Source organism: Lissotriton vulgaris, chromosome 4_1, assembly GCF_964263255.1.
Source record: "Lissotriton vulgaris chromosome 4_1, aLisVul1.2, whole genome shotgun sequence".
NCBI classification, from domain to species: domain Eukaryota; kingdom Metazoa; phylum Chordata; class Amphibia; order Caudata; family Salamandridae; genus Lissotriton; species Lissotriton vulgaris.
In genome coordinates, this window is record NC_141691.1 from 341,441,368 (window position 1) to 341,469,222 (window position 27,855).

A 27,855-nucleotide genomic window follows, 5' to 3' on the forward strand; every position below is an offset into this window, starting at 1 on the left:
TAAAATTAATATTTTAAAAACAGTAATAATTACAATAACATTAACTAGGTGGCTTGTATGGGCATCAATAAATTACATAGATTGTCCAAGTATTGAGTAAAGATGTGAGGAATAAGTTACCCACATACTAGATATCATGAAAATTATTGCTTTGATACATTGCAATGCAAATGTCCAAATGAATGAATGATGAAGGCAACTATGTATTTGTACATGTATTGTGAACTAAACCAATGATCATATAGCTGCGAAAGCCCATTCAGAGGACAAAAAATGTTTTTATATCCAGAACAACCCAATTTTAACACTTGAGCACTTCATATATTGCTATGGGGTGACAAAGCACATGCACTTTATAGTATAATTTAAGCACTTGCACTTTAAGCGGTCTTAATGTTTACATAGAAAAATTACTATGCTATAGGAGCAGTTGAATTCAATCACACAGAATCATTGTTGCGATCGATACCACTAACAGCAATGAAGGGACAAATAACAATTATATATGGCTATACATAGTTTATTGTATTCATTTTATTCACACAATAGCCATATCCCTAATCTACACACTATATAAATACTTGTATACATATAGTATTGACAACGAGAAGTGGTTTACACGAGTTTTAAATGATGAAAATTGTAAACAGTTTATTTAAAGAATAGGCGATGAAACTATCACTTATGTCATGAATTACGAAAATATGATGAGCAAACGATAAAATCAAAAAAACAAGATTTGAAAAAACAAAAGACGAGACAAGACAAACAATGGTAACTGTTTCTCTATGTCTATGACTGCGTTTTTTGCACATTGCACAAGTCACTTTAAAATGGTCGAATTTGTGCTGCGGCGTTTGTTGTGTTCAAGGCCCACGAGGGCCGTAATGCATGAAGGCTGTACACAAATAAACAGATTACCTGCACTGATTCTGTGGTCCGTGCCAGTGTGTGATAGAAATGAGGAAAAGCAACAGAGTATTCTGATATATATACTTTCAAGCAGGGCTCGTTTTTGCTGCCACTTTGGCGCATACAATTGTAGAGGGTGCAGTTCTCCTCGGATGCGCCAAGCCGTGCTTAAGCCTTTAAAGATTCTCCCAGCAGCAGTGGCGTAACGATACTTGAGGGGGCCCCCCTGCAATGTACATGGAGGGGGCCCCCACACTCCGGACCCCAAGCCCAGCCCTGACCCTCAGTGGACTCAGACCCTCATCCGTCAGCCGGACCCCAGGCCTAGCCCCGCCCTGATCCTCACTGGACTCAGACCCCAAGCCCCGCCCTGACCCTCACTGGACTCAGACCTCACGTCCCTCAGCCAGACCCCCGGCCTAGCCCCACCCTGACCCTCACTGGACTCAGAGCCCTCATCCCTCAGCCAGACCCCAAGCCCCGCCCTGACCCTCACTGGACTCAGACCCTCATCCCTCAGGCCCCACCCTGACCCTCACTGGACTCAGACCCTCATCCCTCAGACCCCGCCCTGACCCTCACTGGACTCAGACCTCTCATCCCTCAGACTTCAGGCCTAGCCCCGCCCTGACCCTCACTGGACTCAGACCCTCATCTCTCAGCCAGACCCCGACCCCCGCCCTGACCCTCACTGGACTCAGACCCCTCATACAGACCCCAAGCCCCGCCCTGAATCTCACTGGACTCAGACCCCCTCATCCAGACCCCACGCCCCGCCCTGACCCTCACTGGACTCAGACTCTCATCCCTCACCAGACCCCAAGCCCCGCCCTGACCCTCACTGGACTCAGACCTCTCATCCCTCAGCCAGACCCCCGGGCCTAGCCCCACCCTGACCCTCACTTACTCAGACCTCTCATCCCTCAGACCCCAGGCCTAGCCCCGCCCTGACCCTCACTGGACTCAGACCTCTCATCCCTCAGCCAGACACCAGGCCTAGCCCTGCCCTGACCCTCACTGGACTCAGACCCCTCATCCCTCAGACCCCAGGCCTAGCCCCGCCCTGACCCTCATTGGACTCAGACCCCTTATCCATCAGCCAGACCCCAAGCCCCGCCCTGCCCCTCACTGGACTCAGACCCTCATCTCTCAGCCAGACCCCGACCCCCGCCCTGACCCTCACTGGATTCAGACCTCTCATCCCTCAGACCCCCGGCCTAGCCCCACCCTGACCCTCACTGGACTCAGACCTCTCATCCCTCAGACCCCAGGCCTAGCCCCACCCTGGACTCAGACCCTCATCCCTCAGCCAGACCGCCGGCCTAGCCCCACCCTGACCCTCACTTACTCAGATCTCTCATCCCTCAGACCCCAGGCCTAGCCCCGCCCTGACCCTCACTGGACTCAGACCTCTCATCCCTCAGCCAGACCCCAGGCCTAGCCCTGCCCTGACCCTCACTGGACTCAGACCCCTCATCCCTCAGACCCCAGGCCTAGCCCTGCCCTGACCATCACTGCACTCAGACCCCTTATCCATCAGCCAGACCCCAAGCCCCGCCCTGACCCTCACTGGACTCAGACCCTCATCTCTCAGCCAGACCCCGACCTCCGCCCTGACCCTCACTGGACTCAGACCTCTCATCCCTCAGACCTAGCCCCATCCTGACCCTCCCTGGACTCAGACCTCTCATCCCTCAGACCCCAGGCCTAGCCCCACCCTGACCCTCACTGGACTCAGACCCTCATCCCTCAGCAAGACCCCCGGCCTAGCCCCACCCTGACCCTCACTGGACTCAGAGCCCTCATCCCTCAGCCAGACTCCAAGCCCGTCCTGACCCTCACTGGACTCAGACCCTCATCCCTCACCCTTACCCTCACTGGACTCAGACCCTCATCCCTCAGACCCCAGGCCCCGCCCTGACCCTCACTGGACTCAGACCTCTCATCCCTCAGGCCTCAGGCCCCGCCCTGACCCTCACTGGACTCAGACCCTTATCCCTCAGACCCCAGGCCCCGCCCTGACCCTCACTGGACTCAGACCTCTCATCCCTCAGACCCCAGGCCTAGCCCCACCCTGACCCTCACTGGACTCAGACCTCTCATCCCTCAGACCCCAGACCCCGCACTGACCCTCACTGGACTCAGACCTCTCATCCCTCAGGCCCCGCCCTGACCCTCACTGGACTCAGACCCTCAGGCCCCGCCCTGACCCTCACTGGACTCAGACCTCTCATCCCTCAGACCCTAGGCCTAGCCCCACCCTAACCCTCACTGGACTCAGACCTCTCATCCCTCAGACCCCAGGCCCAGTGGCTGTTTCAATGTCGATGGTTGCCTCGGACTTGGCTCTGAGGCCCTTGGTCAGTGCAGACCATGGCCTTCTGGCAGTAGTGGACTGGAAATCTGGGCAGGGGCGATGCACCGCTCTCGAGGTGGTCGGGCATTGAGACCCGAAGTTTGCACCCAGAATTCCAAGCTTGATATCCGACCACCTTAAGGGCGGCGCCTGGCCTGTCAGTATGGAGGTGAAGGGTGGGGTGTGGGTCTGGTACTCACAGTCAACATCTTCTGCTGAGCGAGAGGCAGTTCCTCCGCCTTGTAGTCTGAGTGCGAGCTTGGTTCTGGGCTGAAGCAGAGGGCCTGTTGACCTAAAGTCTATGGCTGTGGTTCCCTCTCGTCTTCTTGGTGCATAAAGAGATCATGGGTGTCATCTTCTTGATGGTGCGCCATGGTGCGTCGAGTTAGACACTGATCTCAACAGTAATGAAGTGTCTTTTTGGATGTGTAGGCGAGGCAGGCAAGGCTGGATGCCTTGCGCTCCAGTAAGCGACACAAGTTGCATACCCGATGATGATCCGACTAGGGGTATTTCCAATGGCACTGTGGACAGTACCGGAAAGGGATACTTCCATTAAAGAGTCTGCATTCTTGGTGAAAGAGGCTGTGAAGAAGGCCCCGAAAGGAGGCAATTGCTCAGAGGGGGACATCGGAAGGAACCTGGATGGTGAAGTTGAATGAGGAGATGGAGAAGATTGATTCAAGCAGATCAGGGTGGAAGAACCAGGAGGTGCCGAGCAGTATAGGGTGTCGACCCGGAGCTCAGGGATGCACAGCATCTAACCATATAACAATGGAGCAGATGCCCATGCACATTACCAGCAATAGAAGGAGCCACTACACCTCGTGATTTGAAGACTTGATTGATTGATTGATTGCGAGCCCCCTCGCAGCCATCGCACGCAAGCACAACCTCAACATCCTCTCCTACGCCGACGATACCCAACTGATCCTCTCCCTCACCAACGACCCCACCTCCGCCAGCTTCCAGGACGGAATGAAAGACATCGCACACTGGATGAAGCTCAGCCCCCTGAAACTGAACTCAGACAAGACGGAAGTCCTCATCCTCGGCCCATCCATCTCCGCCCGGGACGACTCCTGGTGGCCCCCTGCTCTGCGCCCCCCACCCAAGCCCACGGACCACGCACGCAACCTGGGCTTCATCCTTGACTCCTCCCTCACGATGGCCAGGCAAGTTAACGCCGTAACCTCCTCTTGCTTCAACACACTCCGCATGCTCCGTAAGATCTTCCGCTGGATCCCCACTGGAACCAGGAAAACGGTAAACCAGGCCCTCGTCACCAGCCATCTGGACTACGGGAACACCCTCTATGCTGGGACCACCGCCAAACAACAGAAAAGACTCCAGCGCATCCAGAACGCCTCAGCACGACTCGTCTTGGACATCCCCTGACACAGCCACATCTCCGCCCACCTGCACTGGCTCCCCGTCAGCAAAAGGATCACGTTCAGACTCCTCACCCACGCACACAAGGCTCTCCACGACTTAGGCCCTGAATACCTCAACAACCGCCTCACGTTCTACACGCCAAACCGCCAGCTCCGCTGCGCCAGCCTCGCCCTCGCCACCGTCCCATGGATCCGCAGAACAACCACTGGAAGATCATTCACATACCTGGCAGCCAAGACCTGGAACACCCTCCCCACCCACCTACGACTCACCCAGGACCATCTCTCCTTCAGGAATCAACTCAAGACCTGGCTTTTCGAGCAGTAGCAGCCCCGCCCCTCCCACCCCCAGCGCCTGTAGACCGTAGCGGGTGAGTAGCAGGCTTTACAAATACTCTTGATTGATTGATTGAAGACTTCTCCAAAGAAAATCAAGTTGCACATGTCCAAACCCAACACTCAATGGCAAAAGTACGCACTGCATGCATAACAGCAGCTGCACATGCCATGAACATATATATGATACATAGATGTAAAGAACATTTTACATACCCTATAAACATCTGTTTGTGGCATGTAGATTCACATGCTGTGCATACTCCTGTTATCTGGTGTTGGGCCCGATGTGTGCAAATTCTTTTTCTGCAAAGAAGTCTATTGAGTCACATGTGATACTTCCTCTTATGGTTAACGAGCATTAGCTTCTTTGTTAGAATGTTTTCTCGCATGGCGGGTGTATTTGGAATGTTAAGCAAAGAGATGTATGGCGAGATGTTCATGCAAAAGAGGGAAAAAGGTTAGTAAGAGACGCTGTAACGGCCATAGGCAACCGGGGAGGAGGGTGGGCACATGTGAATCTACAGCACTACATGCAATGAACAGACGCTTACAGAGTAGGTAACATTTTCAGTTCGAGGCATGTGTGGCTGTAGAAACACTAGCTGCGCATAGACTGTAAAGCAGTCCTGCAAGAAAGCGGTGGATAGCCCGTGGGTGTTGTAGTAAACTGAAGGAGTGTACGGAGCACTATCTGACCAACATTAGCCTGTGGGCAGGCTAGCATATCCACACAGTAATGTTTTGTGAAAGTGTGTGGTGTGGGCCCAGTAGCTACTTTGCATAGCTCAGCTGCACAAGCTACTACTTGTGTAACGATATAGCTGTAAGAGACATTAGTTAGTGATATATTCCTTACCTTAAAATATCCCCAGGCGTCAGACTAGATCCGAAAAGTTTTGCTCAGCAGTACCCTTGCGCGTCAGTAGGTGGAGTCCTGCGGCTCCGCGTCCGTCACTGGCATCGTCACTTAGGCGCCACACATGCGCGCTGATGTCAGTTCTGTACACGACTTTCTGCGCCAGGAACGCAGTGCCATGCAAGATACTGACCATTGGTGCATAAAACTAGGGCCTTAAAAGGGGATGACCTTAACCCTAGTAATTAGTTCGCAGAACGGGGAGGATGGGTAGCAGTAAGAAATCTATCACTAAATAATGTCTCTTACATATATATATATTGTTACACAAGTAGTAACTTGTGCATCTGATAGAGACACGTTAGTGATAGATTACTTACCTTACAAAAGATACCCCAGCAATACTAACCCCGGTGGAGGGTCTGCGAACAAAATTACACCAGGAAGTCAAGGAGAACAGAATGGCTAAAGAAGCCGTTTCTCTGGACTTGACTGTCAAGGCTGTAGTGCTTTGTAAACGTGTCCTGCAAGGGAACGCCGCGTCCCAAGGCAGTATTGGCTGCAGTTGCCCTGGTGGAATGGGCACGCAGCCCCACAGGAGGCTATTTCTTGGCCAATGAGTAAAATGCTTTGATGCACAGAATGACCCACCGGGAAACGGTCCATTTGTGCACAGCCCAACCTTTTTTGGTGCCCACGTAGCCAACAAAGAGCTGATCATCCACCCGGAACGGTTGCATACGCTGCAAATTGAAAGCAAGCGCACGTTTTGGGGTCCAGACGGTGGAGCCTCTCCTCTTCCCTGGAAGGATGCGGAGGCGGAAAGAAGGTGAGCAAAGTGATGGTCTACCCGATGTGGAAGAGCAAGAAAACCTTTGGCAAGAAAGAAGTACGGGTCCTTGACACCACCTTGTTCGGATGAACAGAAAGGAAAGGAGGTTTAGAAGAAAGAGCCTGGAGCTCACTCACTCTTCTGGCATAGGTCATAGCTACCAGGAAAGCCGTCTTGAGAGTTAGAAGACGTAAAGGACAGTTATGAAGGGGCACATGAGAAAAGTCAAGACAAGATTTAAGTCCCATTGAGGCATTATAAAAGGCACTGGAGGAAACATGTGTGTAATGCCTTTGAGGAAACGGTTAACAACCCGGGACTTAGAGAGAGAAGGCTGATCAGGAAGCCTCAGAAAGGCAGCGATGGCAGAAAGATAACCTTTGTTAGTGCCCAGAGCAGAGCCCTGCTGGCCCAAGGACAGAAGAAACAGAAGAACCTCAGAAAGAGGGGCAGAAAGGGGATCCACAGCCTTTGCTGTGCACCATGCCACAAATTTGTTCCATTGGCAGGCGTAGACCGCTTTAGTGGAGGGACGCCTGGCTGCCAGAATGACATTACAGACCTCAGGAGGAAGGTCGAAAGCTGTCAACTGTCACCGCTCAATCTCCACGCATGGAGGTGGAGGCTGGACAGGTTTGGGTGGAGGACCGTCCCCTGCTGCTGCAACAGAAGATCCTCCCGAAGAGGCAGACGGATGGGGGATCGATGCTCATACTGAGTAGCTCGGGATATCATACTCTTCAAGCCCAGTCCGAAGCCACTAGAATAACTTGGGCCCGGTCAAGCCTGATCTTCAGCACACTGGGCAGAAGTTACATAGGCGGAAAAGCGCACAGTAGACCGCAGCTCCACTCGGGACGAAAAGCATCTCCGAGCGAGTGCCGCCTTGGAAATTCCAACATGCAGAACTGATGACATTGCACGCTCTCTTCGGTGGCGAATAGATCTAACCAAGGCTCTCCCCACCGCAGAAGGAGGTTTTGCGCCACGTCCAAGACTTTGGGAGGAAGATCGGAAGCTTTCAACTGTTGCCGCTCAATCTTCACGCATGGAGGTGGAGGCTGGACAGGTTCGGGTGACGGACCGTGTCCTGCTGCTGCGACAGAAGATCCTCCCGAAGAGGCAGATGGATCGGGGGATTGATCGCCATGCTGAGTAGCTCGGGATACCAGTATCTTCGTGCCCAATCCGGAGCCACAAGGATGACTTGGGCCCGGTCGCGCCTGATCTTCTTCAGCACTCTGGGCAGAAGTGGTACAGGCGGAAAAGCGTACAACAGACCGCACCTCCACTCGCAAAGCAAAGCGTCGCCGAGCGAGTGCGACCTTGGAATTTCCAACGTGCAGAACTGATGACATTGCGATGTTTCTTCGGTGGCTAATAAATCTAACCAAGGCTCTCCCCATTGCTGAAAGAGACCTTGCGCCACCTCCGAGTTCAGACGCCATTCGTGATCCATCAAGCACCGGCGGCTGAGTTTGTCCACCCTGCCGTTCAGAGAACCTGCCAGGTGTAGAACCACCAAGGTAATGCCTTGATGTTCCAGCCATGTCCAGAGGTGCAGAGACTCCTGAAATAGGGTCCAAGACCCACCCACCTAGTTTGTTGCAATACCACATGGCGGTGGTGTTGTCCGTGAACACCTGACCTACACTTCCCTGAAAAGAGGGAAGGAATGCCTTCAGTGCAAGTCGGATCGCCCGCAGCTCTAGAAGGTGGATATGGAGCCGGGACTCAGCCGGAGACCAGAGGCCTCTGATCTCCGCCTCTACCAAGTAGCCTCCCCATCCCAGGAGGAATGCATCCGTCACCACTGTGTGCTCCGGTTGGGGAAGGGAGAGGGATCTGCCATTGGCCCAATGGTGATTGGTGAGTCACCACTGTAGTTGTCGTGCAGTTCCCTCCGAGATCTGGACATGATCGGACAGGTTGCCCTGATATTGTGCCCACTAGAACTTCAGGTCCCTCTGCAGAGCCTGCATTTGCCATCTGGCATGTTGCACTAGCAGGATGCAGGAGGCCATCAGGCCCAGGAGTCGGAGGGTCATCCTGACTGAAACCCGGGATAGGGGCTAAAAGATCGGAATCAGAGCCCGAATATCCCGGACACGCTGCTCGGGAGGATCAACCCTAAAGTGCGTCAAATCCAGAACCGCTCCGACGAACGGGAGGTTCTGAGAGGGACTCAGGTGCCCTAGCAAATGCAGGAGGTCGGCCGTAGTCTGAAGGTGGTTGACGACTTCCTGGGGTGAGCCCGCCTTCAACAACCAGTTGTCGAGGTAGAGGAAGACTGACAACCCTGACCTGCGCAGATGAGCTGCCTACTGTAAACCACAGGTAACGCCGGTGGGCCGGCGGGACGGGGATGTGAAAATATGCGTCCTGCAAGTCCAACGCTACCATCCAGTCTCCAGGGTCAAGGGCAGTCAAGACCTGAGCCTGGGTTAGCATCTTGAACTTCTCCTTCCGATGGAAGCGATTCACGTCCCGGAGGTCCAAAATAGGATACAGACCCCCTTTGTCCTTCTTGGGGACCAGAAAGTAGTGGGAATAGCAACCACGCCCTACTTCTGGCCCAGGAACGCACTTGATGGCTCCCTTGGCCAAGAGGGCCGTAACTTCCTGTTGGAGAAGAACCAAATGATCCCCTGACATGCGGTCGCACCGAGATGGCATGGCTGGGGGTGGGGACTAAAAGGGAAGGGAGTAACCCTTACAGATTATCTGCAGCACCCATTTGTCTGACGTAATCTCGTGCCAGCGGGGGAGGTGGAGGCGGAACCTGCCACCCACGGCTTGGGGTGGTCCCTGAAGCTCAAATTAGGAGGGTTTAGAGGCGGGAACAGCGGGTGGAAGTGGATGGACCTGCACGCTGGTTCCCCGACCCGCCCCTGCGGAAACCGCAACCGCTGCCCTGCTGCAACTGGTTCTGCTTGGACCTGGTGGAAGGGCGCGCCTGGGCGCCTCGACCCTGGTTACAAAAGGAACGAAAACCAGAAGTGGCCGGAGCCTTAGTACCAAGACCCAGGGACTTGGCTGTAGCCCACGAGTCTTCAAAGCACTCCAGTGCACTGTCAGCCTTGTCGCCAAACAGGCGGGAGCCATCAAAGGGGATCTCTATGAGCAAACTCTGAACATCGGGCGAGAACCCGGTCGAACACAACCAGGCGTGGCGCCGCAATGCCACGGTCGTAGAGATCGCCCTGCCCAGGGAGTCGGCGGTGTCTAACCCACACCGGATGGCAAACTTAGCTGCATCCTTGCCCTCAACAATCACCTGAGAAAGGGTAGCCTGATCCTCGTCAGGACACTGAGGCAACACCTGAGGTACAGCGTCCCACACCGCGTGGGAGTAGTGGCCAAATAAGCATGCGGTGTTCAGCGACCGCAGCTCGAGGCTGGCAGAAGAGAACAACCACTTCCCAAACTGGCCCAACCCTTTAGAGTTCTTATCCGGTGGAGCCATGGAAAAGGCACTCTGTGACGTCGAGGCCTGAATGACAAGGCTTCCAGGCGTAGGGTGAGTGGTCAAGAAAGCGGGGTCACTGGGCGTTGGTCGGTGGAGTCTGGTGACGTTGTGTGAAGTAGTGTGGCTCACTGGTTAGAGGCGGTCCCGAGAGCAGAGGACGGCCCGGGACCAGGGTTCGATTCCCGGCGCGGCAGGTTTCTGGACCAGGGTCAGTGGACTCGATAATTCTCTCGCCTCGGTGCCCACTCTGATCAGCGATCACACTCGGCAACTCTGGGCATTAGCTTGCCTCATCTTCACTAACGGCCCCACCAGACCGCCGGGGATGCCTGGTCTCACCCTGGAGATACCCATTAAGGGACCATCTCTCAGGGAAGCCAGGAAGGGTTTCGCAGCGGTCGAAGCGCCTTGGGACCCTACGGGTAAGTAGTGCGCTATATAAATGCCTATACATTTACATTTACATTTACGTTTTTATCCACTGGGGCCCCCGTAGCTGGCCTCGACAAAGTGCCCAAGAAGACCTCTGTAAAGGCGTCATTAAAGGGAAGCAGTGGCTCCGCCGAAGTAGACGCTGTCTGGAACACCTCGGTGAGGAGGTTGGTCTTGAGGGCCATCGTGGGCAGGTCAAGATTGAGGGCCTCAGCAGCCCGATGGAGGACCACCATATAGGAGGTACCCTCCTCCATAGTAGGCAGGGAGAGGTGAATCCCGGATCAGAAGAGACATCGAGGTCGCTTGCATCCTCCAAGTTGTCCACCCAATCGAGTTTGGAGTCACATTGCGGAGCAAGCGAATCCTCGGACCCTTCCCAGTTGTCGTCCGCCTCTTGTGTAGAGGGGGCCGGTCGCGGCAGCAGAGCCGGAGAAGGGACGAACGGCGCCTGGAACGGCGCAGATTCCCAATGTGGATCCCAGGCCAGAACAAAATGGTCCGGGAAAGGGTGGGATAAACGGCACCCAGTGCTACGTCGGGGGGAGGGAGCCAAGGATGGCGCCGTGCTGGAGCCGAGGGTGGTGCGGGGTCGTAGCCGTTAATGCCGCACCTTATGGCGCCGAAGCCAGAGCCAGCGGGGCAGGATCCTGTGGCACTTGGGCTGGAGCCGCCGGGCCAGCAGGATCTGGATATGGGTCTGCGGGGCCCGAAGGCGCGGCGGGAGTCCGAAGCCTGTAAGCCGTCCAAAGCAGCAAGGAATTCTTGCATCTGTTCAGGAGTCGCCGACGGACCCGGGTATGGCGGGTAGGCCGCTGGACTCTCTGGCTCCAGAGGAGCCGCAGGGGTGAGGCCCCTGTCCCCCTCGTCCGCCTCCGAGGAGCGACGAGGGGACATCGGAGAGCGAACATGCTTCTTCGACTTCTTTTTATGGCGACGCCTACCAGAATCCGAAGGCGAAGACTTGGAGTCCGAGGAGCGATGTTTCCGGTTCCGCCACCGGTCCTGGGAACGGCCCCTAGACCAGGAGCGGCGACGCGACAAATGCTGGACCTCCAGCAACTTCCGATGTCGCTCCTGTAAGGCCTTGGGGGCCATGGCACGGAAGTCCCTGGAGTCGTGGTCGTCCTCCAGGCAGTAGAGGCAAACATCGTTGGGGTCCGCTACCGACATGATCGGTGACAGGTCTCACAGGACTTAAAGCCAGGCATCCCTACGTGCACCAAGAGAAAGGGTGTAGACAAAAGTCTCAAATAGTGGTCAAAAAGAGACCAAGGTACGTGCTCAATCCGGATCTGCACTTACTGGCACGGAAAAATAAAGAACTGACGTCAGCGCACATGGGTAGCGGTTATGTATTCTCCGTGACGACATCTCGGGGCTGACGACGCCAGTGACGGACGTGAAGCTGCAGGACACCATCTACTGACACACAAGGGTTCTGCTAAGCAAAACTTTCCGGATCCAGTCTGACGCCTGGGGATATTCTAAGGTAAGAAATCTATCACTAACATGTTTCTTTCAGATATTGGAATGTTCCCCAGGAAGGCTGCATAGGCTCCTTTCTTTCGATTAGAGTGGTTCTAGGATGAGTGGGCAGTCCTCTTCGCTTTAGCATAGCATATCTGGATGCATCTAACAATCCATCCGGCAATGCCGGACTTGGATAGAGCCTTCCCTTTATGGGGTTTGAAGAAAGCAACAAAAAGTTGTGTCTTCCTAAATGTTTGGTTTTGAAAATGTAGTATGAGGGCTCACTTTACATCCAAAATATGGAGAAACCATTCCACCACTGAATCAGGTTGTGTGAAAAAGATAGGAAGTTTAATAGACTGGTTAAGGTGGAATTGAGAGATCACCTTAGGGAGCAATTTGGGATTGGTGCAGAGGACAATGCTATCCCTATGAACTTGGAAGAAGGATTCCCCTAGGGTTAATGCCTAAAGCTCACTGACGCGCCTGAGTGAAGTGATGGCAACTAGACATGCCCCCATCCAATGGATTAACTGAAGGGTGCAGGGCTGACAGGCTCAAATTGAGGGTCCATGAATCTTGTGAGTGCAATGTATAGATTCCATGCCAGGGCTGGTGAGAGCCTCTATGAAAACTTTGATGACGAGAATCCTGAAGAGAGAAATGTGGTGTTGATTCTGAAAATAGGAAGCCACTGTGTCAAGGTGTAGTCATATAGAGTTGAAGGCTAGACCAGAAACCTTTTAAGTGGAGTAAGTAGAAAACAATATCCTGCACTGTGGTTTTAAAAGGATACATCTTTTGCGAGACAGTAGTACACAAACGTCTTCCACCTTGCCACATAGACAGTTTCTGTCTATGTGGGCAGAACCTGAACCAGAACGACTTGTTGTGACTCTATGGCTGGTTCCCAGGAACCACCCATAGAGTCAGAACAAGTCGTTCTGAGAGGATGCCGAAAGAGGCCCTGCTGACTCGGTGCCTTTCCCGATGCTAATACGCACAACCAATGCTAAAGGTTCAGACAAAATAGATCTGACCCACACCGCAAAAGGTGGTGAGTAATTTCATTCTTAAGAACTAGAATTGGCTCTTAATTTCACCGGTCCTGACAAAAGCCTCTAGAGATTCCAAGAGGCTGAAACATGTTGTCCTACATGACCACCAAACACCAGTGCGTAAGACCAGTAGCATAGTCTACAAACGCACGACTTTGCCCTTTTAATTTCCAACTTCACATACCTCCAGAATAAAAAACAAGAGGTACGAATTTAGGAATTTTAACTCGCCTTCTCCGAACACCTGCACTACCCTTTTTATTTCTGACCCTGGTGACACAGGACAAGTGGTCTACTCCCCCTTGATTTGTATAGTAACCATTGGAAGTCGAGTGAATCACAAGCTTCTTTTTCCCTCCCCCTGATGATGTAAGGCCCATGTTGGAGTCACCAGAATGAGAGTGAGGGACAGCTGCTGCAGCCTACGAACCACAAACTGAAGAAGAGGCTGAGGTGTAAAAGCACAGGAAAATCCCTGATCAGTTCACCCATAGTGCATTGCTGCTGGACTGTGAGTATTAGTGCCCGGAGGCCAAGTTTTAGCATATGGCATTTTCTGCTGTTGCAAACAGGTCTGTTTGTGGTAAACCCCATCTCTGGAAATAGCAGAGAAAGGACTTGCAGGTAGAGTTCCCACTTGTGGACTTGCTGCCTCATTCTGCTGAGGTGGTTGGCTGAATTGTTGTCCATCCCTAGAAGGTTCTCTGCGAGCAAATGGATTTTCCGATGCTCAGCCCAACATCAAATCCTCTGGGACAGCTGCGAGAGTTGTGGGGGGTCTTGTACCCCTATGTTTTTGAAGATAAAACATGGCTGCCAGTGTCCATCCGGACGAGAGGAACCTCACTTATCAGGTAAGGTACGATTGCCTTCAATGCATGCTAGGTGAATGGCTATGTTCCAGGTAGTTGATGTGGAGGCCTTGGTGTTTGGGTTCCCACTGTCCTTGGACAGTCCGCTCCAGTGTGTGCCCCACATTGTAATGGTCCTCTGTGGAACTGGGTCGAGGAAAGGCCATCCATACAACAGGTTGTTGTTGTTACACCACTGCATTCAGCGACTAGTGTGGCTGATCAACACTAGATCATACCAATGATCCTCCGCCTGAGACCACTGTTTGCAACTGACGTATGTTCATCTTGGTACCTATGGCAACGTAGGAGGCCATCATGCCTAGGAGGTACATGACTGTTCTGACCGTGACTTGTTGATTTGGTTGGAAAAGAGGGAGCAGTACCTGAATAGAATGGATACATGTAGGGTTCAATTAGGCTATGCCTACCTCCGAGCTGCGAATAGCTCCCCGGTAGAGTTGGATTTGGAGGGGCTGGAGGTAGGAATTTGTTACGCTGATGGTAAACCCTAACAGGTGAAGGTCCATTGTGATCAGTGTGTGTTTGCGGGATTGCTGTCGGATAGCACCCTTGATCAGCCAGTCTTTGAAGATGAGCACTTTGAATTGGTAATGTTTTCCACGGACCACAAACCTGAGATATCGGCGATGAGCCAGAGATATTGGTAGGTGAAAATAGGCGTCCTTTAGGTTGAACATAAGTCATGAAGTTGCCTTGCTGGAGTAGCATCCTGAAAAGTGACCATATGGAAGTGCTCTGAAAGGATGTATTTGATTAAGGGCTTGAGGTCCAGAATGGGTCTGAGGAACACATCCTTTTTGGGTATTAGGAAGTACTGTGAATACACTCCTTTTTCCTTCTGATGGTAGGGGGCGGGTTCTATACCCCTCTTTAGGAAGGAGAGGTTTGACCTTGTCTCTGAGAAGCCTTTGGTGTTCTGAAGAGAGTCTGTGTTTGCGAGTTGGAATGGTGGAAATGAGCTCCAGACAATAATCATGTTGAATAATATCCAACACCCACTGGTCTGAGGTGACGATCTGCCATGTGGAGAAAAAACCTTCCCGGAGCCCCTCGACCAGTGTTGTGTAGTGTAGTCAGAGGGGGAATAGAGGCAAGCCAGGGTTTGGTGGTGGTTGCAGCTCTGACTGCAAAGTCACCTTAACCTCTGCCTCAAGAGTTGTTGCCCCTGCAGGCCCTCTAAAGTAACCCTTCAGAGTGGATTGCTGTCCCTGGGTGCACCGGTAGTTTGTGGAGGATTCAGGGGGGTTGATCTTTGAGTCTCCACGATACGGTGTGCGGCTAAAGAATCAGCAGGTAGCAGGTGTTTGAAGTGCATCCATCACCTTAGCCATCATATCTTTATTAGTCTGTTCTAACATTTGGTCCAATTGTGGCATGTTCAATAGGTTCTGCTGAACTTCCTGGTTGATACCAAAGGGGATGATGGACGGAGCGTTTGAGCAACTCAAACTCTAACCCCAATCAACTGATCTAGGTTTAATCCATCATCATTCTTTAGCTCACTCCACCACCCCAGCTCAGACATGGCCATATGCAAATCAGTCTGACCCTGTGCCTCACGGGAACAGTCCAGCGCCGAACTGCCAAGCCATGGACCGGAAACAAGCATCCTGGGACCGGTTTCAGGTTCATAACCCTCATCAGTCAGGCTATCTTGAATCCAGTGGCAAAGTGAGCAAGGGACCCACGCCTCATCAGCCAGGCTTTCTTGAATCCAGTGGCAAAGTGAGCAAGGGACCCACGTCTGGGCATACCCTGCCAACTTGGGGCAAACAAAGCGATATCAAAGGGGATGATGGACGGAGCGTTTGAGCAAATCAAACACTCACCCCCAGTCAGCCATAGATATGGAGCCAGGCATATCTACGTAAAAGGACGCTGGAATTTACCATTCTGGCAGCGGCGTCTGAGGCATCAAGGGCAAGGCGAATTGAGGGGTTTCATTTCTGCTTGCCCTCAGAGACTATTTTGTGTCTCCTCTTCCTGTGCTCCTCTGGTATGTAGTGGAGGAGCTCCTCCATCTCGTCCCAGTGGGCAAAATCACACCTTGAAAGAAGGCAGATTGAATTGGTGATAAAACATTGGTTGGCCGATTGTGGGGCCACCCTTTTGCCCGCATGTATGCACTTGCTCTCCTTCTCCGGTGGTGAGGCAACCCCTTCTGGCCTGGGAGTAGACTCGCTTAAGAGCAGTAGTGTGGACCAAAGATCCGAGCAAAAGCTGGTGACAAATGTAAATGGGGTCAGTAGGGAATGCTTTATATTTGGGGTAGATAAAAAATATAAAGCCTCCCCGAGTATAGAGAGGCAATTAGGCTCCATAAAGCAGAAATTAAAACAGCTCAAATCATATTTCATGAGGAAAAGATTAGCGCAGCTGGTAATTCCCCTAAAGAGATTTTTCGTATGGCCAAGTCGCTCTCCATCATACCACAAAAACACCCTTCTATTGAGGGAGTTCAAAATCGTCGTACTAATTTGACTAAAATATTTCCACCCAAAAATTCAACTGATATGTCTGCCTTTTCTTTCCTCTCAGACTAAGTCCACGACTATCAGTATGAGAAGCCCGCGTTATATTTGAATTCAATTTCCTCTTTTAGACGCTGACTCTCTGGACTTATACATTTCCAGGGTAACCTCGGGCTCCCCCTCTGATTCTGCTCCCTCTCAGCATCTCTCTCTAGCCATAAGTGCCATTCGTCCAGTAATTTTGGATATTCTGAACTCTTCCATCACCTCGGGCTTGGTACCCCCTGCCTGGAGGTGCGCTCAGATCAGAGCCCTTTTGAAGAAACCAAATCTAGACCATTCCAACATGACCAATTATCGACCGATTTCTCTCCTTCCCTGGCTGAGTAAGTTGATAGAGAAAGACATAAACACCACGCTTGTGCAGTACTTGGAATCCAACAACTTGCTCCACAACTCTCAAACAGGATTCCGCCCCAGCTCGGGACGAAGATGGCCCTCTTAGTAGTAACAGAGGAGGCAAGGGTGGCTCAGCTGCAATTATTCTTTTAGATCTCAGTGCCGCCTTTGACACTGTCGATCATAACCTCAATAACCTAGGTGTGACAGGTATGGCACATACCTAGTTCCAGTCCTTCCTCAGCGACCGCTTTTTTCAAGTGTGCAAGGGAGCCACCACATCAAATCAATGGCCTCTTAGTTGTGGGGTTCCTCAAGGTTCTTCCTTGAGCCCCACACTTTTTAACATCGATATGACTCCCTTGGCAGAGATAGTCCATCCATTCGGTATAAAGATCATTACCTACGCAGATGACACACAATTGATTGTGGCATTAAACCACCCGAGAGGTCATCCTGCACCCTAGGTCCTTGCCTAGAGGCAGTAGCAGAATGGATGGAACTCTCACATCTCAAGCTAAATGGGGACAAGACCGAGCTGATGCTCTTGGGCAACTCTCCTTCACCCAACTCGGCTTTTATATGGCCGACTTGTCTCGGCCCTGCTCCAAAGCAGCAGATCAAGAGCCTGGGCATGTGGCTCGACAGCTCCCGCTGTTTTAATCATCAGGCCACTAAGCTCTCTGCCACTTGTTTTGGCCTGATGAGAATGCTACAGAAGATCCTTCCCTTGCTCCCTTTCCAGGCGAGAAGGATTATGGTGCAAGCTCTGATACTCTCTCGCCTGGAATACGGGAATGCTCTGTACTTGGGGGCCCCCCGGTCTACAATTCAGAAATTGCAAGTGATCCAGAACTGTGCGGCTCGCCAACTTCTTCAGATTCCTCGGAGACAGTCGGCGAAACCGGCATTAAGGAACTTTCACTGACTCCCAGTTCAGGCAAGGATACAGTTCAAGGCCTTGTGCCTGGCTCATAGAGCCATTCGGAAATACTGTCCAGCCATTATTCACCCTCTTGTCACCCCCTACCAACCCTCTAGGAATCTTTGATCACGTCTTGCTTTCCTCGCCACTCCAAGGAAAATACGACGAACTAGATGGGGTGGGCGCTCCTTTTCCCTGAATGCCTCAAACCGCTGGCATTCTCTCCCCCCTCCCCTTCAGAAGGAGACAAACTTGCTGGCCTTCCGCAAGCTTCTTAAAACTTATCTTTTCAAGGCTACGCTTTAACGGTGTGGTCCTTTGCCGGTAGGTTCAGAAGTTCTAGGAGGCCTCAGGGTAGCTACGCACTATAGAAATTTAAATTTTTCATTCATGAAGGCTGAGAGACAGGGTGAGGGTTGTGCATGTGGTAAGGGGCTGTTAGCCTTATCTACTTTTTTTGTTGCTTTGGTGGACTCAGAATGTCCAAGGCTTTCTCGAAGGACAGCTGGCATTATAAGGATGGAACAGCAGCAGGTCCCAAAGGGAAGGCAAGCATTTGGCCTGTAGTGGGGTGGATGACACGGTGTTTCTGCCTTGATTCAATCTCCTCCTGCAGTTTGTGAAGAATGGGCTCAGTCGTGCCAACGCTGATTTTGCTAGTCGATGCCGAAGTCTTTGCCTCCGTGAATGCCTTTGGTTTCAGTGCCGAGGTTCTGATCAGCGCCGTGGCAGATGTGGTCAGCGCTCTGGGATGGCTTGGTACTAAAGCGGACAGCCTCATAAGCTTCTACGGTGCTGAGTCAGAGTTGTGCAGAGCGTCCAAATTTGTTGGTCAGTGCTGACCATGCCCAAGGGCAGGGGTGGTCTGAAAGCCTGACTCTGGTGCTTCAGAGTAGCTGTGTGCATTTTGGGAGAGTTCTGCTTGGATTGAGAGCGGTGTTGCAAAGAATCTTCTTAGAACAGAAGGGGCAGCAGGTGTTGCAAGTGGCTTAGTTGCATTTGGGCGACAGGCATAAATTGCAGACCTGGTGGTGATCGGTCTGAGGATATTTCACGTGGCAATGAGGACAATATTGAAATGGTGTTCGTTCCATCACCGTTGAGGCATAGTGGTGAGAGGCAACCGAGAGAGGGTAGTAGGCCCCATAGAGCGAGGCCCAGGAGGGGCTTTATTCGATCTGGACCCAGCTTGAGCGAAGCAACCCAACGTCTACCAGAGATGGAGAATAAGGGTGTTCGAAATAAAATACAGATGGATGGGAGAAAACTGTTTGAACCAAAGAAGATCACAACAGTGTCAATTTGGAGCACTGCTGCACACATCCGAAGCAGACGGCAGAAAGAAACCAATCTAACAATTGAGCTGATGACCATGCGCATTACCAGATAGAGAAGTCGTCACACTATCTTGTGACTACGACTTCTTCAAAGAAAAACAACATGAACACACATGGACACAACACTAGATGGCAAAGTATGCACAGGATGTGTATCTACAGCCACCCATGCCTCGAACATATAAAAAACAAAACTTAGAGGTTTTGAGTCAGCCCTCTTCATCAATCTAGCTGCTGTAGTGTCATTCACATTGTGCTTCTGCCCATCACAGCATATATCATGGGGCACAGGGTTCGCCCACTCCATCCACTGGTTTACCTGACTGTATCCGATTGCATTACATAATGTGCACATCCACACTGTAAAGTGTCCCCTACAGGGCCAGAGGCTACTGGTACAACTTGTGCTTTTCCATAAAATATATAGAATGTGAATTTTAGACAATGTTAGATTTGATACAATGTATGCTACCCTACTAAAACCATTCACAAATTAAATAAGGATTGGCAAAGCTTAAAGGTCAGCAGACACAGCCACGCCTATTGGCTTTGCCAGTTCTTGTACTAACCGTGGAAACTAGTATGCAGCAAGTTCTTTTTGCAATTATTTGACAGTCCAAATCCGGAGTAACTGACTGAACTGAAGACTGCTTTCTCTACACTTATCACTTTCTGGTTAATAGAAATAATCTATGTATGCATGTCAGAGATAGTAAGACCTTTAACAACTGAATTATTTAGGACACTCAAAGTAGAAAAAGCTTTAAAAAAAGAGACCCTCTTCTACAAGGATGAAACAAGAGGCAATATTTTTTCGCAGTTTATTGGTACATTTGTTTTTTTATGTAACATTGGAACCATCAATAACATTTTATGGGTTACACAACCCAAAAAAGTTATTTCATTGGTACGTTTTATGAATATTTACAGATACTTTCGATTCAAGTAGCTCTACATTTAGAACACAAATGAAAACATTTGTCTACAATATTTAAAAATATGTAAACGGTTTAATTGTACATTGTTGGAAAAGGTACTAAACAGGTCCTATAATAGCTTAATTATATTAGATCACCATAGCGTGTGCCCATGACAAAAGGAATGAGACATTTTTTTCACATGTTATGCTCCAGTGCAGAAATAAAAAAATACATAAAGGAATCTAATATTCACAACATTTAAAAGACAACAACGATGAACATGTGTGGAATTTAACTGTTATTTTTATAAAAACGGTAATGCATTTATTGTACACCTGACCCATCAAAATGTATAAGTTATAGACCCAGAAAAATACCGCAAACTCAAGATATACCTTTCTTCGAGACTGAACCTGTGCAACAGAAAGGATTTACATCTCCCTAAAATTAACTATCGAAAATAAACATGAATCCCCTCTCGACGCTCGAGAGGCAATGTAATCAAAAATTAGTTTGTTTCTAACATGTTCAGGATAGTGCATGTATCCGTAGAAGGCACACAAAAGTGTGAATATATTAATGTAATTTCTCATGCAGAAACCTGCAATAGTTCACAAACATGTAACTAAACACAAACATAAAAAAGAAAGACTTGGCATTGGGATTTTTTTCACATGTTCGAAATCTAGCAGCCCAAATATTATTGGGTTATCAAATTTAACTGATACGTTAAAAGTAAAGTAAATAAGAATGAAGAAAGTGACAAATAATTCAGTCTTGTGACCTGGATCATAGTATTATTTTGACTGATAGCGCGTGCCAGAGGCTGACATATTCCCTACTTTCAATGTACGTGTTTCTTTTTGTTAACAAACACTTTGATAGCACCCGTAAAGTCTGCAGATAAAAGCACTTCAGTGTGATCCGATTTCAATGCACCTGTAAACAAAGAGAGAAAAAGGTTGAATTAAATTAATAGGGAGTACGATCTCAGATGAGTGACTCAAGGGTTCGAGGTTCATGGGATGCGTATTTGCATGCAAGATTTCCTATCCTGTCAGACTTTACCTTTTGAGCCAAAGGCAAAACCTGATGAGAGGCTAAAAGCAGGGTACGTTTCAAATAACGACCTTCTATCCACACATTATATTAGTTTGTAAGGGCTGAAATATTACTATTTTAAGAGAAAACAGTGAATCGTGTTAAGAGGATGCATTTACTTTTGGGCTAGCTGAAGCATGGTGTTAGCAACGGATCAATTTATAAAAAGGTCACGCTCTTAGGAGACCAGCAGAACAACTGTTGCCTGCACTACCCAAATGCAGTACAAAACACCTCCAGTTTGTGAACTTTTATCATATCAACATAACACAGCTGCCCTCTGTTCACCCCCTAGCGCTTCCCGTGATGGACACAGCAGATATGGAACACACCTCAAACACACCTGGAAGATTGCAGCAGAAAATCACAGGATGTAATACCTAATGAAATGAGTCAGATGCACACACTCAACACAAATAAATACACAAAAGAGGGCTTACGTTCGAGCCAAGGACACGATGCAGAGCAGACGGTTAGCTGCATTCATCAGATAAACCCCAAGTCTTGTAGTAAGCTTCACCCTAGATAACAGACGGCAATCCCGGCCACCTGGATCACCTCAGAATGTGACCTTCAGTTGGAATTTATGGCCTCTTCTATCAGAATGGAATCAAGCATCTAAACACGTAATTCACGATCCACGTTACCAGTATTTCATGCCCAAAGGGGACAGGCTTCACTTTAATGCACCCACTGTACAGTAGAAAGCATGCCATGTACCTAATGCAAATTGAATTTTGGCACGCAAATGTCAGAGATGTGGCTGCTAGTCCTGGCTGTTACGGTTTAATTCAACTTAAACTGTTCCCGATTGCCAAGCCTCGCTGCTCTCCTTTTTGATACTCAGAAGTTGCTTCAACAATGGACACACAAGTTACTACTTGTGTAACGATATCTCTGTAAGAGACATTAGTTAGTGATAGATTCCTTACCTTAGAATATCCCCAGGCGTCAGACAGGAACCGGAAAGTTTTGCTTAGCAGTACCCCTGCATGTCAGTAGGTGGCGTCCTGCGGCTCCGCATCCGTCACTGGCGTCGTAAGCACAGAGATGACGTAGGTGCCACCCATGCCCGCTGACATCAGTTCTGTACACAACTTTCCGCTCCAGGAACACAGAGCCATGCATGATACTGACCATTGGTGCATAAAACTAGGGCCCTAAAAGGGATGACCTTAACCCTAGTAAGCAGTGCGCAGAACGGGAAGGATGAGTGGGGCGGTAAGGAATCTATCACTAACTAATGTCTCTTACAGATACTTGTGTATCTGAAAGAGACACGTTAGTGATAGATTACTTACCTTACAATAAATACACCAGCAATACCAATCCCGGTGGTGGGTTTGCAAACAAGATTACACCAGAAAGTCACGGAGCACAGAACGGCCGAAGAAGCCATCTCTCCGGACTTGACTGTCAAGGCAGTAGTGCTTGGTAAACGTGTGCAGCGAGGCCCATGTAGCTGCCTGACAAATGTCCTGCACGGGAACACCGCACCCCAAGGCAGTAGTGGCTGCTGTTGCCCTGGTGGAATGGGCACGCAGCCCCACAGGAGGCTCCTTTTTGGCCAAGGAGTAACATGCTTTGATGAACAGAATGACCCACCGGGAAAGGGTCAGTTTGTGCACAGCCCGACCTTTTTTGTGGCCACGTATCCAACAAAGAGCTGGTCATCCACCCGGAACTGTTGTGTACGCTGCAGATAGAATGAGATTGCCCGTTTTGGGTCCAGACGGTGGACCCTCTCCTACTCCCTTGAGGGATGTGGCGGTGGGCAAAGTGATGGCCTGCCCGATGTGGAAGGGCATAACAACCTTTGGCAAGAAAGAAGGGCGGGTCCTTAAAACCACCTTGTCCGGATTAACAGAAAGTAAAGGAGATTTGGAAGAAAGAGCCTGGAGCTCAGTCACTCTTCTTGAAGAGGTGATAGCAACCAGGAAAGCAGTCTTTAAGATGAGAAGACGTAAAGGACAGGTGTGAAGCGGCTCAAAGGGAGCAGACATCAAATAAGTCAACACAGGATTCAAGTCCCACTGAGGCATTAACAACGGAACCGGAGGGAACGTGTGTGTAATGCCTTTCAGGAAACTGTTAACAACCGGGCACTTAAAAAGAGAAGGCTGACCAGGAAGCCATAGAAAGGTGGAGATGTCAGAAAGATAACCTTTGATAGTGCCCAGAGCAGAGCCCTGCTGGGCCAAGGAAAGACCGAACAGAAGGACATCTGAAAGAGGGGCAGAAAGGGGATCCACAGCCTGCGCTGTGCACCATGCCACAAATTTGTTCTACCTGTATGCGTACACCGTTTTAGTGGAGGGACGCCTGGCTGTCAAAATAACATCACAGACTTCGGGAGGAAGATCGAAAGCTTTCAACTGTTGCCGCTCAATCTCCACGCATGGAGGTGGAGGCTGGACAGGTTCGGGTGACGCACCGTGTCCTGCTGCTGCGACAGAAGATCCTCCCGAAGAGGCAGATGGATCAGGGGATTCATCGCCATGCTGAGTAGCTCGGGATACCAGTATCTTCGTGCCCAATCCGGAGCCACAAGGATGACTTGGGCCGGGTCACGCCTGATCTTCTTCAGCACTCTGGGCAGAAGTGGTACAGGCGGAAAAGCGTACAACAGACCGCAACTCCACTTGCAACGAAAAGCGTCGCCGAGCGAGTGCCACCTTGGAATTTTCAACGTGTAGAACTGATGACATTGCGATGTTTCTTCGGTGGCTAATAAATCTAATTAAGGCTCTCCCCATTGCTGAAAGAGACCTTGCGCCACCTCCGAGTTCAGACGCCATTCGTGATCCATCAAGCACCGGCAGCTGAGTTTGTCCACCCTGACGTTCAGAGAACCTGCCAGGTGTTGAACGACCAAGGTAATGCCTTGACGTTCCAGCCATGTCCAGAGGTGCAGAGCCTCCTGGCATAGGGTCCAGGACCCCACCCCGCCCTGTATGTTGCAATACCATATGGCGGTGGTGTTGTCCGTGAACACCTGAACCACACTTCCCCGGACAGAGGAAAAGAATGCCTTCAGTGCAAGACGGATTGCCCCCAGCTCCAAAAGGCTGATATGAAGCCGGGACTCCGCCGGAGACAAGAGGCCTCTGATCTCCGCCTCTCCCAAGTGGCTGCCCCATCCCAGGAGGGACGCATCAGTCACCACTGTGTGCTCGGGTTAGGGAAGGGAGAGGGATCTTCCATGGACCCAATCGCGATTTGTGAGCCACCACTGCAATTGTTGCGCAGTGCCCTCTGAGATTTTGACATGATCGGACAGGTTGGCCTGATGCTGCGCCCACTGGAACTTCAGGTCCCACTGCAGAGCCCACCTATGCCATCTGCCATGTATTACCAGCAGGAGGAAGGAGGCCATCAGGCCCAGGAGCTGGAGGGTCATCCTGACTGAAACCTGGGAAAGAGGCTGAAAGATCGGAATCATAGCCTGAATATCCCGGACTCTCTGCTCGGGAGGATGAAACCGAAACCGCGTCGAATCCAGAACTGCTCCGATGAAGGGGAGCTTTCGAGAGAGACTCAGATACGACTTCTGCACGTTGATGGAGAACCCCAGCAGGTGCAGGAGGTCGGTCGTGGTCTGAAGTTGGCTGACGACTGTTTAGGGTGAGCCCGCCTTCAACAACCAGTCGTCGAGGTAGGGGAAGGCTGACACCACGACCTGTGCAGATGAGCCGCGACCACCGCCATCACCTTCCTGAACACCCGAGGGGCGCTGATAAGGTCGAAGGGTAGCATAGCAAACTGAAAATGCTCCTGGCCTACCATGAACTGCAAGTAATGCCGGCAGGACGAGGATGTGAAAATAAGCGTCCTGCAAGTCCAACACTACCATCTGGTCTCCAGGGTCTAGGGCAGCCAGGACCTGAGCTAGAGTCGGCATCTTGAACTTCTTCCGGAGGAAGCAATTGACGTCCCGGAGATCCAAGATGGGGTGCAGGCCCCCCTTGTCCTTGTTGGGGACCAGAAAGTAGTAGGAATAACAACCATTCCCCACTTCCTGCTCAGGAACGCACCCAATGGCCCCCTTAGCCAAGCGGGCCGTGACCTCCTGTTGGAAAAGAACCAAATGATCCCCCGACAGGCGATGGCACCGAGGTGGCATGCCTGGAGGGAAGGAATGAAAGGGAAGGGAACAACCCTTGTGGATTATCTGCAGCACCCACTTGTCCTACGTAATGTCACGTCAGTGGGGGAGGTGGTGGGGGATCCTGCCACCCACCAGCATGGGGTGCTCCACAAATCTCACACCGATTCCCAAACCCGCCCCTGCGGAAGCCTCAACCATGGCCAGGCTGAGACTGGGTCTGCACAGGCTTGTTGAAGGAACGAGCCTGGGTGCCTATGCCCTGCCCACGAAAGGAATGAAAACCAGGAGTGGCCGGGTTCTTAGCAGAAAGACCCAAGGACTTGGCCATGGCCCGCGAGTCCTTAATACGCTCCAAAGCACTGTCTGCTTTATCACCAAACAAGCGGGTGCCATCGAAGGGCATATCCATGAGCAAGCTCTGGACATCGGGAGAGAACCCAGTCGAACGTAACCAGGCGTGGCGTCGCAACGCCACTGTTGTAGACATCACCCTGCCCAACGAGTCTGCGGTGTCCAAACCACACCGAATAGCGAACTTACCTGCATCCTTTCCTTCAGCAATCGCCTGAGAAAGGACACCTTGAACTTTCTCAGGACACTAAGACAACACCTGAGCAACGGGATCCCACACTGCCTGAGTAGCAGCTAAACAAGCAGGCGGTGTTCACTGACCGCAGCCCCAAGCTAGCCGAAGAGAACAACCGCTTACCAAACTGTTCAAGTTTCTTAGAGTCCTTATGCGGCGGAGCCGTGGGAAAGGCACTCTGGGACGTTGAGGCCTGGATGACCAGACTCAAGCGATGGATGGGCAGTCAGAAAGGCAGGGTCACCAAGGCGCCGGGCGGTGGCGTCTGGTGATGTTTTTATCCACTGGAGCCCCCGTGGCCGGCCGGGACCAAGTGCCCAAGAGGACATCAGTAAGGGCATCATTGAAGGGAAGCAACAGCTCCGACGAAGTAGACGCTGTCTGGAGCACCTCAGTGAGGAGGTTGGTTTTGAGGGCCACAGTGGGGAGGTCAAGGTGGAGGGCCTCAGCCGCCCGACGGAGCACCATCGTGTAGGAAGCGCCCTCCTCCATCGTAGGTGGGGAGAGGCATACTCCGGGTCAGAAGAGACATCTAGGTCACCAGCGTCTTCCAGGTCGTCCACCCAATCCTGCTCGGAGTCACACTGCCAGGCAGGGGGTCCTCATATCCTTCCCAGACCACCTCCGGTACAGTAGGGGGCAGTTGCGGTGCAGGGCCGGAGCCGGAGAAGGGACAAACTGTGTCAAAAACAGCGCAGAGACAACGCCGGCTGGGTCCAAACCGGCGCCACCTCCTAATGCAGATCCCAGGTCGAAGGCGTGCCAGCAGGAGCACAAGACCTATAAAGGCGGGGTGGTGGTACATACACTGAGAATAGAATAACTAAGGTAGGCTTAGTCAGTTAGATTTTCGACTTGTCACAGACCCAATGTTGCGGAAGAAGATCGTGGATGCCACAGACTTCAGAGGGCTGTTCGAGATCTCTGAAAGAAGAATCGGGAGATTGCCGACAGAGAATAATCCATCCATCTAGAAGGGAACGAGAGTAGCACCAGAGAGGGGTGTAACGCTGGCGTTGCACTTAGAAGAGGTTACGTGTCCTGTCCTGTACCTGTCCTGATCTGTTGGTTCCTGATTAGTCGGGAGCCCTTTCTTTCCAGCCCTTGGCCAGGGGTTGGTCCTCGCACCATTCTATGTAAATATAAATCTGTGTGTTATGTCCTTGTACCGTTTTCCTTTCTCACCCTTCCCAGGTACCAATGTCTCGAGATTGGTAATCTCGCGCCATCAATGGTGTCTAGCCTTGCTCATCACTTTCAGATGTGATTGCAGGGATGAGCATCGGAGGATTGACAGCTCTTCCACAATATTCATGTGGGTGACCTTATCCAGAGGGCCTTAGGACAGCAACTAATGTGTAGGGCAGGGTCTGAACTGTGAAACGTCTTGTGATCTGTAGTGCCCACATGCATTACATCTTCTTGTGCTCTTTTCCACAAGGGTAGCTGTTTCTCAACAAATCTAGGTTTAGAGAAGGTTTGTTTCATTCCAAATTTACTCACTAGACCCCAGAATGTAATGAACCTTCTAAATGACGCTCTATTTGTGTCGACTGATCGGTCTCTTTTGCCTCTGTTGTGGTAATTCTGAAATGGCAAATATGTACTGGTTGTGATAATTCTCCATCACACTCTTTCCCGTAGGGCCACAAACAGCATGATACCCTCACACGGCAAAAAGCCTGAGGGGAAAGAAATGGAATGTCTTGTACAAATCCATTTTGGAAGGAAGAAGGGTAGAGCAGCATTAGCTTCCGTATGCTTTTGCAAGTCACTTTGTACAAACATTTTTGCAGCAAAGAAAGAGGTGAGCACAAGTGACCCCCCGGAACTCCGTAACACATCATTAGTGACAGGGCACAAGTCCTAAAGTGGGGGGACGCTCCAAGTTCTGTGGTGTCATCGGAAGTGACGTCACGGCAGGAGCTGGCAGGATAAATTGTTTTTCTGCCGGCTGCCATGCAAAGGTGTCAGAGTCTACAGCAGCGCATGGCTAAGGGCAAAAGAGCTAC

At 51.0% G+C, this 27,855-nt stretch overlaps 1 protein-coding gene across 2 annotated transcripts in view; it reads right to left on the minus strand.

The window, feature by feature from the left end:
- Positions 1–20,118: 20,118 nt before the first annotated feature.
- The window catches only part of WDR44 (WD repeat domain 44), a 593,855-nt gene continuing 586,118 nt past the window's right edge, over positions 20,119–27,855 (minus strand). For both annotated transcript variants that reach the window (XM_086918723.1, XM_086918724.1), the window contains exon 20: positions 20,119–20,987. In XM_086918723.1, coding sequence (XP_086774849.1) covers positions 20,893–20,987 — 95 coding nt within the window. In that variant the 3' untranslated portion in view covers positions 20,119–20,892. The remainder of the gene's footprint in view (positions 20,988–27,855) is intronic.